Raw genomic sequence first — 13,327 nt, forward strand, 5'->3', positions numbered from 1 at the left:
TGCATTGTTTAGTAGGAAGTGTTTCTTTCTGTAGTCATTTCCATGGCATTGTAATTGTATCTGCCCTTGTTTGTGCATTAAGCTGTTAATAGATTTCAACTTTAAAACTGTAATAGCCCCTTCATGTCTCTTAATTAAAGTAAGAAATTATTTCCAATTATTTCCAGTTATGCTTTGATTGCTTTCTGGATGTACCCATGTGTATGGACCAGGCCACATTCATTTAAAGACCACTGATCTCAAATCTGAGAAGGCTGTACTGTCATTTGTTAGCATCTTTTAAAGTTTAAGACTTTAGCTCAAGCTGCTTTCTTCATTTTTGCCGTGGTTATGTTTTAAACCTTCAATCAAGGGAGTGCCAGGAGGCACTGCCTCTCAGATGCTATGACCTCAGTGGAGATTCTTGATTGAGACAAATCTTTTTTTCTTGAGGTGGGGCTGTCAAGATTCTTAGATTACTTTTCCAAGCACCAGTTTTGGACTCTCAGAATTCACCCCATTTTAACCCAGTTTTCTTTTTTTGGGATTATGTTACTTCTCTGCAGAATGTTTTTGGACCATCTCCAGTTACTTCAGACTTGTTCCTATTTCTGTTTTTCTTTTCCATTGGCAGATATGAGTAGACAGTAGTTTTTAGAGCACTTAAATCCTCAGGTCTCACACAGCTGGAAATTGGTAAGGATTGCTTGAGAAAAGGCAAAGGAAAATTAATGCTTTCTGAGTTTCATGTTAGGGCTGGTAGATTGCCAATTTGAAAAATGTAAAGTGAGGGCTATAGGCTGTGTTAGCGTAGAAAAGGGGGATCGGATAAAGGGACTGAGTGGGATAAAAAGCCAAAGTTGTGGTTTGCCAATAAACTAATCAACAAGTTTGCTGGTGTGATGGTTCTGGGTGTAGAAGTGTGTTGTGGTATTAAAGCAGATGGAATTTTGATCTCAGCAATTTAGAAATTGGTAATGTAGACCTAAACATGAATAACCTTTTCAACAGACTTTTAGTACTGGGCAGACTGCAGCAGGCAAGAATTATGATGTTTGTTAAAATGGTTGAGATGAACATAAAGGCATGCTACTAAGTTTAGTTGTATGGAGAATATGCTGTGTATATGGAGCTTTGCCTAGACATGGAGGAGAAGGTATTTAACTTATGGTCAGCTGATCTTTAACTTAGTCAGATATAACTGGGCAAGTTATAGTTTTGACAATCAGCTGTTACCACCTTAATTTTTCTGAACTGGCAGCTGGATGTTTTTACTCATGAACAGACACACTAGCTTTCCAGATAGATGCACATAGTCCAACCATGACATAAATATTTTACACATCAGAAGAGGGAGAAGAGAGGGAAGATGAACATTGTGTTGTTACAAATGTGTTACAGTGACCCAGAGTACATACTTGTGATAACATTTGTCTTTTTCTCTACTTTTAATGCTAGGTGTACCCTGAATTGCAAATCACCAATGTTGTTGAAGCCAACCAGCCAGTTACAATACAGAACTGGTGCAAGAGGGGATGGAAGCAGTGCAATGGTCACCCGCATATTGTGGTTCCCTACAGATGTCTGGGTGAGTGGCTCTGCTTTAGTCTGTTTTTTCCTGCTCTATTTTTTTCAGTCTCTTCATAAGAAAGACAGAATCTGCATAAATGTCTTCTGTACCTCAGTATTATTGTCTTTTCTGAATGGAGTTTTGTCCAGTTGTTCAGTCCTTTGGAACTGCATTATCTAGAAAGAAAGTACTCCTGCTCTTCCCTAATTAAACCCTTCTTTTTTCACATTAATTTTTGAATATCTAGTACTTGGACTCTTACCATGAAAGACTATGGGAATCTGTATTTGTTGAAACAAAACAAAAGATACTTTATGCATTCCCTCATTTTATCCTTCAGTGTTATTTTTGTAGCAGTTGCTTGCTGTTCTCTCCTGTGTCCTTGGTGCTTTAAATCAATTAAAAGGGATGTTTGGGCCCTCATGTTTTTGCTAAACTTTACTTTTGTCTGCATTAGAAAATAGAATTGTTGATTTGCCGTTTTCATTAACATTCTAGGCATGACATTTTCTTGATATTATTCCATATTGAAGTATGTTGCTTTATCACTGCCATTTGAATGGTGATAAATGCTGGAGTTCAGAGTTGGAACTTGCTTTTCTAGTAAGCCAGGACAGCTAAAAGGCATGGAAACCAACTCAGACCAGTTATTCCATGAAACAAATAATGAAAGAAATTTTTTTAAAATCTGCAATGTTTCTAGAAATTTTCTTCATTTGTGTAGAGTAGATAAAACACAGGGTGCAATCTGCCCACAGCAAAGCTGGGACTGAAGAGGAACTAGCAGAAATGCTACCTGTGTGGTCAAAAGTGCCAAAACAGCAGGTGTATAAAACCTGTGCTAAGTATCAGGGAAATGTTTTTGCTTGGCAAAGTTTCTAGATCTGATGTTTGTTTGTATAGATATAAACTCAGTGTTTCTAAACCTGCCAATATATCGTTGATGCTACTGAGGCTCTGAAGGACTAGTTTATTCTGAGCAAAAATCCTCCAGGAGAACTCAAATTCAAGACTTTTGGTGAGGAGAAGAACTTGCCTCTAGGAATTACAGATTCTGACTCTGGGAATGAATCTGCTGTGGTGGAACCAACCAACTGGCTTAGTTGGTTGGTTCCACCACAAGCTTTACTGCGAAAGGGGACATGCCCTTTTACCCATTTGTTGCTGTGTTTTCTTTAGTTTTTTGTAGTCAGGAGAGAAGCATCAGCTTGCAGTCTTAATGTATGTCTAAAGCCACATAAGCAACTTGTCAGAGATGAGGCAGAGCTGCAGTCTCACCTAGAACACATCACAATATGTTTCATCAGGCTCCATGAGAGTGCAATTAACTAAATTTTATTATTTATTTTATTGTCACCACAAGCAAAACTCTGAATTAAGGCTTAGGACTTAGGCTCAGGACTCTCTATCCTCATGTAGGTTTGTTCAGTGCCCTGGAGGTATTACAACCTAATTTAAGCAAAAACACAATGTCATCATAAGGGCAAATGAATATAAATTGGCTGTGAGTACATTTAGTCTGCAATTATAAGGAAGTATCTGGAAGCATAAGGATCTGCAACAGTCATCTGGTTAAAGAGTAGGAAGTCTAAGCACGTGGAAGGAAGTTCATAAATTTGTGGACAGGACTATATGCAGTTCCTTGCAGGAGTGAGGAGCTGTACTTGGACTTTCAAGGTGCCTTCCCTGAGTTGCACTTTTGAAAGAAAAATCATTGCAAGGTGTATCTTAGGTAGCAAGGTTTGGATACAAAGATTTTAAAGATGTTTAAGCACTTCATTCCCATTAGCCCGTAGCCCTCTATTTTTATTTTAAAATCTCCATATTTGCTATTTTTTTTCTAATTTCCTTGTAATTGAGGCTTATGTGGTTGTGTCTGACACACTGTTTATCATTTTCATACGCTGACATTCATCTTTTGACCCTGACTAGAATAAACCTTAGATAGTGATGTTGCCAAGGGTCTACTGGGGCATAGGTGGCCACATAATTACTTCCTCTGGAGGAAAAACGGTGGCAGTAGCCATAATCTGCAATTTCTCCATCAACCAGCCCTCTGTTTGTTGTGTACCATGTCTGTCTTGGAATACTTTCTCTTAAATCATGTTTTTGTACAGAACTAAGGAGTCCAGAGAGATTTAATTTTTTTTTTCTCTCCTCCTAGTATTTCTTCAGTTTTAAAAGATAATTTTCTAAAAAGTTGTATCTTGCCTGTCAGCTCTGTGTGTGCCTCAGCTATTCTTAGTGTGGTAGCTGTTAGTGGACATTGTCAGAAGTTGGGCATTGCCTGTGCCTGTTCCTCTGTAGTTTTAGTGCAAATAGACCCTTGCCCTAGACCACTGTTAAATCCATCTGGTAAGAATCAAGATACCGACAGAAAGTTTGTCAGTGGGCAGCTGATTGCAGGGTTGAGTTTTAATTTTGCATTGCTCTGAGGATACTCACTAGCCCAGTAATTTTTTCCATCTTGACAGTATTTTTCACAGTTGAGAAACAGCAAGTGACAGAAATCTGGCTGCTTTCAGCCCAGAGCATCTTTGATATACAGTCTGCTTGCATCATGATCTTCAAATGTGTAGAGCCCATTTCACTACAGCCCTTGCCTGCTCCAGTTTTTTCTCTTTGAGACTTGCGCAGGGCAGTAGTTACAGCAGTTCTTTGTAGCTGTATATTTCAGTAACATCCATCAGATTTACTAGATTACACAGCTTCATATTTTCTTAAGAGAATGCAACTAAAGCATAAAAACAGTGGTTTAAACAAGACAAAATGAAAGCCCCTTGAGTCAACCATGTGTTTGCATTGACCACCCCTAAAAATGTTCTAATTGGATCTAATCTTAAAAAGTTAAATTATGTTGTTTGAGTGAGGACTGTGGTGCTTGACATAGAGCCACAAATGTGTTTGGGTACACAGCAAAGTTGAGGAGCTGTGAGATGTGCTGGTGGAAGAGTGAAGATCTGCAGAACTCCCTTCTCCTGGTATCAGGTGTGTGTGCCACCCTAGTGCCTGCACTACCTGCTGTGTGGCACAGCTTGCAGGGTTGCTGCAGACAGTGTCAAGAAAACAATTATTTCTTCTTTGCTTTACAGAAGCTGTTTTTGGGAAAATACCATGGCCACCAGCCTGGCCATGTAAGTGTTGGTGGGAGCTCTGCTGGTGGTCACAGCAGGAGGGCAGAATTTCTGCCACTGTTGGGGCAGTGTGGGCAGTAAGCATTTCTGGTTTGCACTTTCTTCTCTCTTCACTGCTTGCCCGAGGAAAAGCAGCTGATGAATTTGTGCAGTGTGGCCCATGAAATGAAGTAGTTCACTCCATGTTCCTTGCTGGTTGTGGGAACAGGTATCCTTGTCCCAGAGATGTGATTCTTTCAATACCTTGGATAAATGTGTGGCTATGCATTTCTGAATAGATGACCTTTCATTTTGTGTTGGTGGAATACATCCTGAACCCTGGATAGAGATGAGAAGCTCAGTTATGTGGGTGTTGGTGGATCATTATGTGGGCATGGCAGACAGGATATAGCAAGGTGTGGCAAAGGGGAAATTACACATTACCTGTGCTGTGTGAAGTGCATGGTCGGGAGTGGCTCATTATCCCATTAATGTATGCTGCTAAACACTGCATTCAGTGTTGGAAAGATCCAGATGTGTTGGAATCTCATTATGTATACTGCCTCTGTCAATCAGAATGTGATTACTTGCAGTCATTTGTTCACAAAGAAGTAGATTAGGTGTCCTGGTTTGGGGCAAATTTGGGAGAGAACCTCTAAAGGGGTTCCTCTAGAAAGCAGATTCAAGCAGCCTCTCCCCCTTCTCAGTTCGGGAAAATATTTCCTTGGAGACAAGTGGAATAAAACTGTTTATTTAACAGGCAAAGCATTCACCCACACAAAATATGAACAATATTAAACAATAAAACCTCTTGCCACTCCAGAAGAGATGACAGACTCAGAAAGTCCCTCTGTGGGCTGTAGCCCAGCTCACTCAGTCTCTTATCAGTCCCTCTGGTGCTGGAAATGCTGCAGCCCAGGTGTGAGCCTGGTGCTCTTCTGTGCTTTCAGTCCAGAGCAGTTTTAAACAGGTCCAAATAAAAATAAAAACCGCAGTCCAGGGAACTTCTCTGCCTCAACTAGCTAAAAACTAATTAAGAGTAAAGGAGAGCTCTGTCCTGCTGTCTGGCCATTTGCAAACAACACAGTCCAGGAGCAGGAATGTGGAGGAGTGAGTGCAATTTCTGAAAACAAGCTGTGCGCTCTTCTTCCCCCTCCTGCCTTCACTCTCAGAACCAGTCTAAAAACTTATTTCTGGGCTAAACAGGTGAAGGCATACGAGCATCATAAAGTCACCCCAGCACATTAGGTTATATGAAAAGTACATAGTCCTGCTTGGTTATGTAATGAAAAACTGGCTTTTAAAAAAAATGGTTTTTAAAAAAAAGTCTTTGAAAATATTTTTAAACTTTTCATGCTTTATTACTCTGGCAGTTTGTGAAGTTACCATCTTGTTGAAGTGTCTTGGTTTGAAAGATAGGTGTCTGCCAAGGAAGGCGAGAACCTCCCTTGGAATATGAATCCCTTCCCTCCAAATTATGATAACTTTGAAGTTACAGGGCTTTCAGACAAAGATATTGGAAAAGCAGTTCTTTACTTATATGTAGATCTATATGTTTAACAAGGCAAACAAACAAGCAACAGCGGGCACCAGAAACCAAACCCAGCCTTTGAGCGCCCGCCGTCTCTCGGCCGCTGAGCGCTTCCCTCCGCTGCAGTTCCGCTCACGGCCGGCAGGGGCGCTGGTGGCTCCCGCCGGGCAGGGCCGTGCGGGGATTCCCCCGCGCCTGCAGGGGGCGCTGTGGCGCGGGCTCGGCCGTTCCTCCCTGCGGTAATGGCGGGCGGGCTGGCGGGAGAGAGAGAGAGACAAGGGGATTCCTGTACAAACTCGCCTCAGGAAGGCAATTCCTGTGCATTTTGGATGGGAAATGGGCTGTAGCAGGGACCTTGGAGCAGTGGCTGGAACAGCGGAGGTGGGCACACACTGGCTGGCAAACAAAATGTAGCAGAAGCTCGGCAGCTCTGGCAGGAGCCCTGGGGTGTCCTGTTGCGCACCTGATGTTGAGTTAAAGTGTTGCACAAAAGGCTGAGGCAGCGGCAGAAGACAGTGGGGCTGGGCGGTGCAGCTGGGTTTCTGCAGGCAGCTGCTGCAAGCAGCCGGGAGATGCGCCTTCTGGGACCGGGAAGAGGTTCGGGTCCCGGGTTTTCCCCTGAGGTACCTGAGTAGATGATGAGGGGCCTTTCCCGTGAGAAAAGCGGTGTTAATAATGTCCCAGTTTGACAGTCGCTCTTATGAGTAAAGAGTTAAGGTCGGTGGCAGCGAATTCTCCCCATGGTAGCAACAACTCGCTGTTCCCTTCTGATCCTGAGAGCGAGAGAGAGCAAGGAGCTTGAGCCCAGTACCTGAGTCCCCAGCCAAAATATTATCTCTATGTGAGAAACAACTGCTCACTTGGAAAATTGAAAAAGGTTTGTTAAACCTTAACAAAAATACAACAAAGGACTACGTAAGGAAAAAGCTGCAGCGCTGGGAACTGCCCGCATGCATACCACGTGGCCGGTTCATCTTCAAGCTGGATGCTCAGTCTTTTACACCCCTGGGGGTTGCATCAGCCAGCCCAGCCCTCCCAAAGTCTGTCAGTCAGCTCTTCTTTGCCATTTATCGGTGGGAACTGCTCTCTTGTAACTCGATTGGAGGCCAGGTGTTGCCGTGCCTCACCCCCTGAGCACCCCCTGAGCTTTTCCATCCCCACTGCCCCATGCAAGGGACACATGTGCAGCCTTCTTTGTACCTGTCCTAGACAGCCCCGGCTGTCTGATGGCAACAATGCAGGGGGAAAAGGGAACTGTGGGGAGAACAGAGGACATCTAAACTACAATAGCATAACTATACATTACTAAAGCTTTTCTTAATATTCACACAATATTGATCCCTTGATTGTGAGAGACAATCATCTCATTATCCATCTATAACATTTTCCCTTCCAAAGAGAAAACCTCCTCCAGCTAAGAGAGAGGCCAGCTGCACTCTTCCCCCTCCTCCCCTTCCCAACCACATCTTTTGCCTCTTAAGTACTGGTCTTTGTAGTCCCTTAAGCAACAAATGGGACAAAATTGCCTGAGAGAAAGGAAAAAAAAAAACAGGAAAGCCCCTAACCTACAACCTGATGTGTAATTGGAACTTCTTCTAGTAGTAGTTCTTCTAAAATTACTTGCCCTTTCAATAGTGGAATTTTTTTCACACAAGAATGTTATGTGCCTGTATATTTGTATACATGTCAAAACTTGCTGGTTTTACCTCCTCTGAATTCACACTGCACCTATTTGTATTGTACTGACAAAACAAATTCTTTTCTGGGTAGTTGGAAACACTTTCCACTAGCTTTTCCATGCAATGCCTAATTAACAGAATGACATTAAATAATTTTCCCAGTGTTTTTCTGTCCCTGTTAGTTTAGCTTTTCACCTCCAGCTTGCCTCAGTCTTCAGTCAGCCATGTGAGTGATGCAGACAAGCCTCACACCACACTGTTCCTAAAATAAAAAAAATTCCCTTAGTTTCAGCCTACACAACTAAAACATGTCTAGTTTTTCTGACAACTCTAGCTGACAGGAAGCAGAGGAGTCTCTGATCATTCAGATAAACTGTTATAGATGAGTAATGAAATGGTTGGCTCTAACAATTAAGAGACAGATATTTTGTGTATGTTAAGATGTATAGTGTTGTTATTGTAGTATGTTCCCCATAGTCCTCTTTCCCCTCCCCCTTGTAATAGCCTCAGTAGTCAGGATATTTAGGGAAAATCTCCGCCAATAGACAGGAGAAAAAGAGTTGACTGATAAAACTTTGGGAAGAGCTAAAGAGTTAAAAGGCAGAGCATCCATTTTGTAGGGGAGCAGGAGGCTGATAGTCACCGGGATGGAAGGGAGGGTTCCCAGTGCTAAAATTTTTTTTGTTAAGGTTTTACAAACCTTTAAAATTCTTAAAAGTGAGCAGTCATTTCTCACATAAACAAAAACGAATTTATTGGTTTATTATAGTTCTAAGACGGTCTATTGCCTCATGGTTCATAACTGTGTCATTTCAAGTATTTTCTTCTCAAAGCAGAACTGTATAAACCATTGAAGTGGCCTTTGGCATGTTTCAAGGGATAAAATCCCATCAGCTCGACAGTGAGGTAGGGAGCTGGCAGAGAAATCCTGAATAAGATCACTCTCCAGCAGCACAAAAATTCCTCAGGCTGTCACAACTCTGTTTCTTCCACCTCTTCACTCAAGCCGAACGTCAGTTCAGCTGTTTGGTTAGCCAGATTGTAGCTGAAGGCATAGAAACACTGAAGGGAAGAGATAAAACAAAATTAACATTCTGCTGAATATCAGAATGTACTTTCATATATGACTAATGTAAAACATCTAATTTTTGTATAGTAAGACCAGAAGAAGAAAGAATTCTGAACTTGTGTGTTTCTGTGCATTCTTGGGATATACATGTCTTACTTGTTTGGTGGTCACAGTAAGGTTTTAATAAGAACAGGTCACAACACAAAAACTTCTTGAGATCTTGAACATCACAGATCTGCAGATCTACTCCTAAAGTAGTAGAATAATTTCTTATAGGTTAGGATTGAAAACTATATGCTTATTTGTCTCTTTACAATGGACTAAGGAAACCACTCTTCAGCAACAGCTCGCAGGAAGTGATCACAAATATGTGAATCTTCTTCATAGCTATCTGCCAAAGGCAGCATTACACATTGTAGTAAGCCATACTGTGTTTAGGAGCTTAAGAAGGAAAATCAGTTTTCCTTCTTGAATGATGACTAAGTTGGACTAAGTTTTCTGTCACTTGTAACTCTGCCCAGGATGAGGTATCAGGGATTAAAAGCAGGTGTTCCTGCTTTTTCTCCAGTGCTTTATAAGAGTTACCCTGAAAAAGTGCTAAAAGACTATTAGTAAGGTTAAAAAGAGCTCAAAAATGGGCACAAGGGGAAGCTAAGGTGCCTCTCTGATCATAGTTGGACCCTTCCTGTGCAGAGGATTCCAGGGAGGCTGTGATTGTGGGGCTGCTCTGTCTGCCTGCCTTGTTCTACTGTGGGTGCTTTAATGAGCTATTCTGTGTTCCTTTCCTGGTCCAGCCCCTCCCATGGCCAAGTTACTGTTCACCACTCAGATCCTGCTCAAAGACAGAACTAAGTTTCCTCTCAGAAGTTTCTATAATCTTACCCAAACACTTCAGAGATCATAGGTTTCATTTCATAAATGTCATAAGGGAGAGGGGTGTTGTCCTTAAGTTGTATTTGAAAGCTGGAGAAGAGCTGGAGAGAAGCTTCAAAACCAGAAGTATCTGTTGATAGCTGGGCTCCAAATTGTAAAATGCTTGAAACAGTCTCAATGTGTATGTGAGTGTATGCACCCAAGGAGACTTTATGAAGCATGAACCTTTGGTTTTGATATATGAGTGCATTCACACACACACACAACCTGTGAGTCATGCATGAACCTGTTGTGTAAGTTCCATGTCTTGTTCATTGTACACATCCAGTTTTTGAAGCAGAGCAGGAAGTTTTTATCCAAATAACTTTGTAGTGCCACACAGCTAATTGATCTTTTTTTTTTTTGTGCTTTCCTTCAAGCTAAAGAACTTAATTTTGTAGTGGGAGCATCCTGCTAATTAGTGTGTTGTTTGTTTTAGCATCGTAGGAAGGAAGGGTGGGGAGAGGAACAGAAAGGAAGCATCCATCTTACCATTTGGTCATGAAATTGGTCTGCATATGTAGCATCTTTGAAAAAATTCTCACCTAACTGAAAGTAGCTGTAAAATCTCATGCTAAATACATTCTGGTCTTGGAGTAGAACTGAATGCTACCAGCAGATTTGATGCAGTTAACTGCAGAGGGACAGTCAGTGATGGGACTCACTGGGTATTTCTAAAAGGTGCTGGGGAATATTCTGGAAATGCAGTTCAATAAGCCTGTCTGGGAGAGGGGATACTTTTTTGAAGTGCTGAACATCCAGGAATATTGGACTTATCAGTGAGTATGATAACTGAGCAAGAGTTGTTTTTTTTTTTAAAGAGTAGCTAAACAAATGGATAGTGTGCCTACTTTGATTTTTCAGAAGATATTTAACAAGATCCACTACCAAAAGCTATTAAAGAATTTAATCTACCATGGAATAGAAGAGAAAACTCTTTTATGGCTAAGTAAAGATAAGAAAAGGCAGGAATTAAAGGTCCACCCTCAAACTAGAGAAAGGTCACCAGTAGAATCTCAAGATGTTCAAAGTATGTGTGATATGTAAAAAAGGCTAAATTGTGCAGTGACCCATCTGATGAAGATACCGAGTTATTCAAGGTAGAGTTAATAAAGGCAAATTATGAGGAATTTCAGAAGTGTCGTTGATACAGAGTGACTGGATGTAAAATGGAAGCAAAAATTAATGCAGTAAGGGCAGTGTTCATTGGAGAGTCCCAAAATGCAGTAATCTTATGTTAGTGTATGTGGTGAGACTTCGAGTAGCTTCAAACTTTTCAGGATTGAGACTTTGTGGATTAACAGTTCTGTGAAAATGTATGTTCATTAGTGCCAAAACCCAACAGTCTTAGGGATTATTAGGAAAGGAATGGGCAACAAGGCACACGTCACTGCAGCACTGTGTCAGGTGTGGACTTTCTTGTATTTGTGAATGCTCTATGCAGTTCTGGTTGTTTTCAGAAGTGCAGAGTGGAAGCTGAAGAGTTAAGAGTCATGGGGAGTGCCTGAAGTATGACATGGCTGCCATAAAAGAAGTGACACAGTAGATAAGATTTTTCCTGTATAGAAAAGAAGATGACTAGAAGATCTGATAGCACTTGGCAGTCATGAGTAGCTTGGAGAGGATGGATGAGGAATGGTCATTCAGCCTGTATTTCATGAGAAGACCTCAGATTATCAAGTAAAACTTGCAGGCTTCAGGTTTCAAGCAAACAAGTAATTGAAAGGTTATAAATTTTGTGGCACAATGTGTATGTAAGCTCCTCATTCATCTGTCACAGCGTCTTTTGGATGCTGAGAGCCTAAAAAGTTTCAAAACCCAGCAGTTCATTTCAAGATGACTCATAAGGCGTTAGGGACCCCTTCATACACCTTATGCCCTTTTGTGATGCTTTTGTGTTGACCTGCTTTTGACCACTTGAGCTAAAATGTTTTGTGGACTGAGATAGACATTGTCATGCTTATGTGCCTTCCTCTGCCATATCAAAGTGCTTGCCATCAGACTAGTTACTCCTTTCCCTTCTATCCTGCTTTTCTCCTGCCTTTCTTTATCTCTGAGGGTGCTGCCCCTGTCTGGCTCTTCCTACAGAGCCACTTGCTCCAGATTTTCCAGCCTTGGTCTATTCTTTGGCTTACCAGAGTCTCCCAGGCAATGATGTTTCTTCACCTCTCCTCTCCTTCTGAGTAATCCCCTTCTTACCTTGACATCTGCCTTTTCCTCTCAGCACATTCTCTTCTTCCTGTCAGCATCTGCTATCCAAGCAAGTTTTGTGTCCACTTCCCGGCTCTTCATCAGCTCTGCCATGCATCTATTGACATCTTATTTCACACCTCACTTGATGCTACCTGAGCAAGCAGATAAGGGCTCTGTGATCCTTCCTGGAAGCGATGAGATCAGTCTGTTCCAGCATGATTTCTTTGTATGGTGAGTGGAGCTCTGCTCATAAGAGCAGCTGTTGTATTTGGACCTTATTAACACCCTACCTCACCAAACAGGGGACCCTTCACCGTCTGCTGGGGTGCCTCAGAGGAAACCCCACGACCCCAAGCCCCTTCTCCCCCCAACCCCTCTTCCTAAAGGAGCCTCAGTCTGCTGTGTTTGGGAGCCGGGCTGCCACTGCCCAGCCCCGCGCTGTTCCTTCAGCACTGCAGGGTTTTTTCTGCTACACTGTAGCCCCCGCACCCCCTGCCTGCCGGGACGCCCCTGCGGTTCCAGCTCCAGCTGCGGATTTTCTCATACATCTCAGATTTTGCTCATTCCTGCCGTTCCGGTTTGTTAGATCCGAGGGTCCTGCTGGGGCACTGCAATCGGCGGTCCCGGGGGTTTGCAAAGCAAATCTTTCTCCCGTCCCGTCTTGTCCCGGCCAAGTCTCCATGATCTGCGTGCTCTGCAGGCTCGCACCGGAGCGCCCCCTGCAGCCGCAGGCGATCATTGCATCTGCCGTGCCCACCCAGGGCTCTGCCCGCGCCCCTGCGGCTGTGCCTGTAACTGCACCCAAGGGGAAATGCTTGAAGAGCTGGAAGAGACTGTTTATTGTTTGTGAAGAGCTGGAAGAGACTGTTTATTGTTTGTAAATGTGTTCTTACATTCTCGTCTCTAGTGGATAGCCTGGGTTTTGGGGAAGGCATGTGTCAGAGAGTTCACCTGTAACCTTGACCTTCAGTAAGTGTGGGAAAGAGCTTGGTTAATTTTCAGTCAAGGATTTCTCATTTAGGGCACATTGCCCTGCAGGCAAAGGTAAAGGTGCTACTTGGGATGTGACAGTGCAGTGCCTCAGTGTTTATCTGCTCTCGAAGGATAAATTGTCCATGCTGGCAAGGGGAAGAATGGCAGCATTACAGGGCTTGTGTTCTAAGTACTGGAAGTCACTTAATTCTAGCACGTTCATTCATCAGACTTCATTACTGACATAGGATGAAGAAAAGGAATGGCCTCACTTTGGCCAGATGCAGAGTCAGCAGTGTAACCATGAAA

The 13,327-nt window shown here is 42.6% G+C and overlaps 1 protein-coding gene across 1 annotated transcript in view; it reads left to right on the forward strand.

The window, feature by feature from the left end:
* APP (amyloid beta precursor protein) overlaps positions 1 to 13,327 on the forward strand; it is a 193,833-nt gene that overhangs the window by 69,641 nt on the left and 110,865 nt on the right. Inside the window, exon 3 of the mRNA XM_084201337.1 lies at positions 1,438 to 1,567. Coding sequence (XP_084057463.1) covers positions 1,438 to 1,567 — 130 coding nt within the window. The remainder of the gene's footprint in view (positions 1 to 1,437; positions 1,568 to 13,327) is intronic.

This window comes from Fringilla coelebs (genome assembly GCF_963513975.1).
Source record: "Fringilla coelebs genome assembly, chromosome: 2".
NCBI classification, from domain to species: domain Eukaryota; kingdom Metazoa; phylum Chordata; class Aves; order Passeriformes; family Fringillidae; genus Fringilla; species Fringilla coelebs.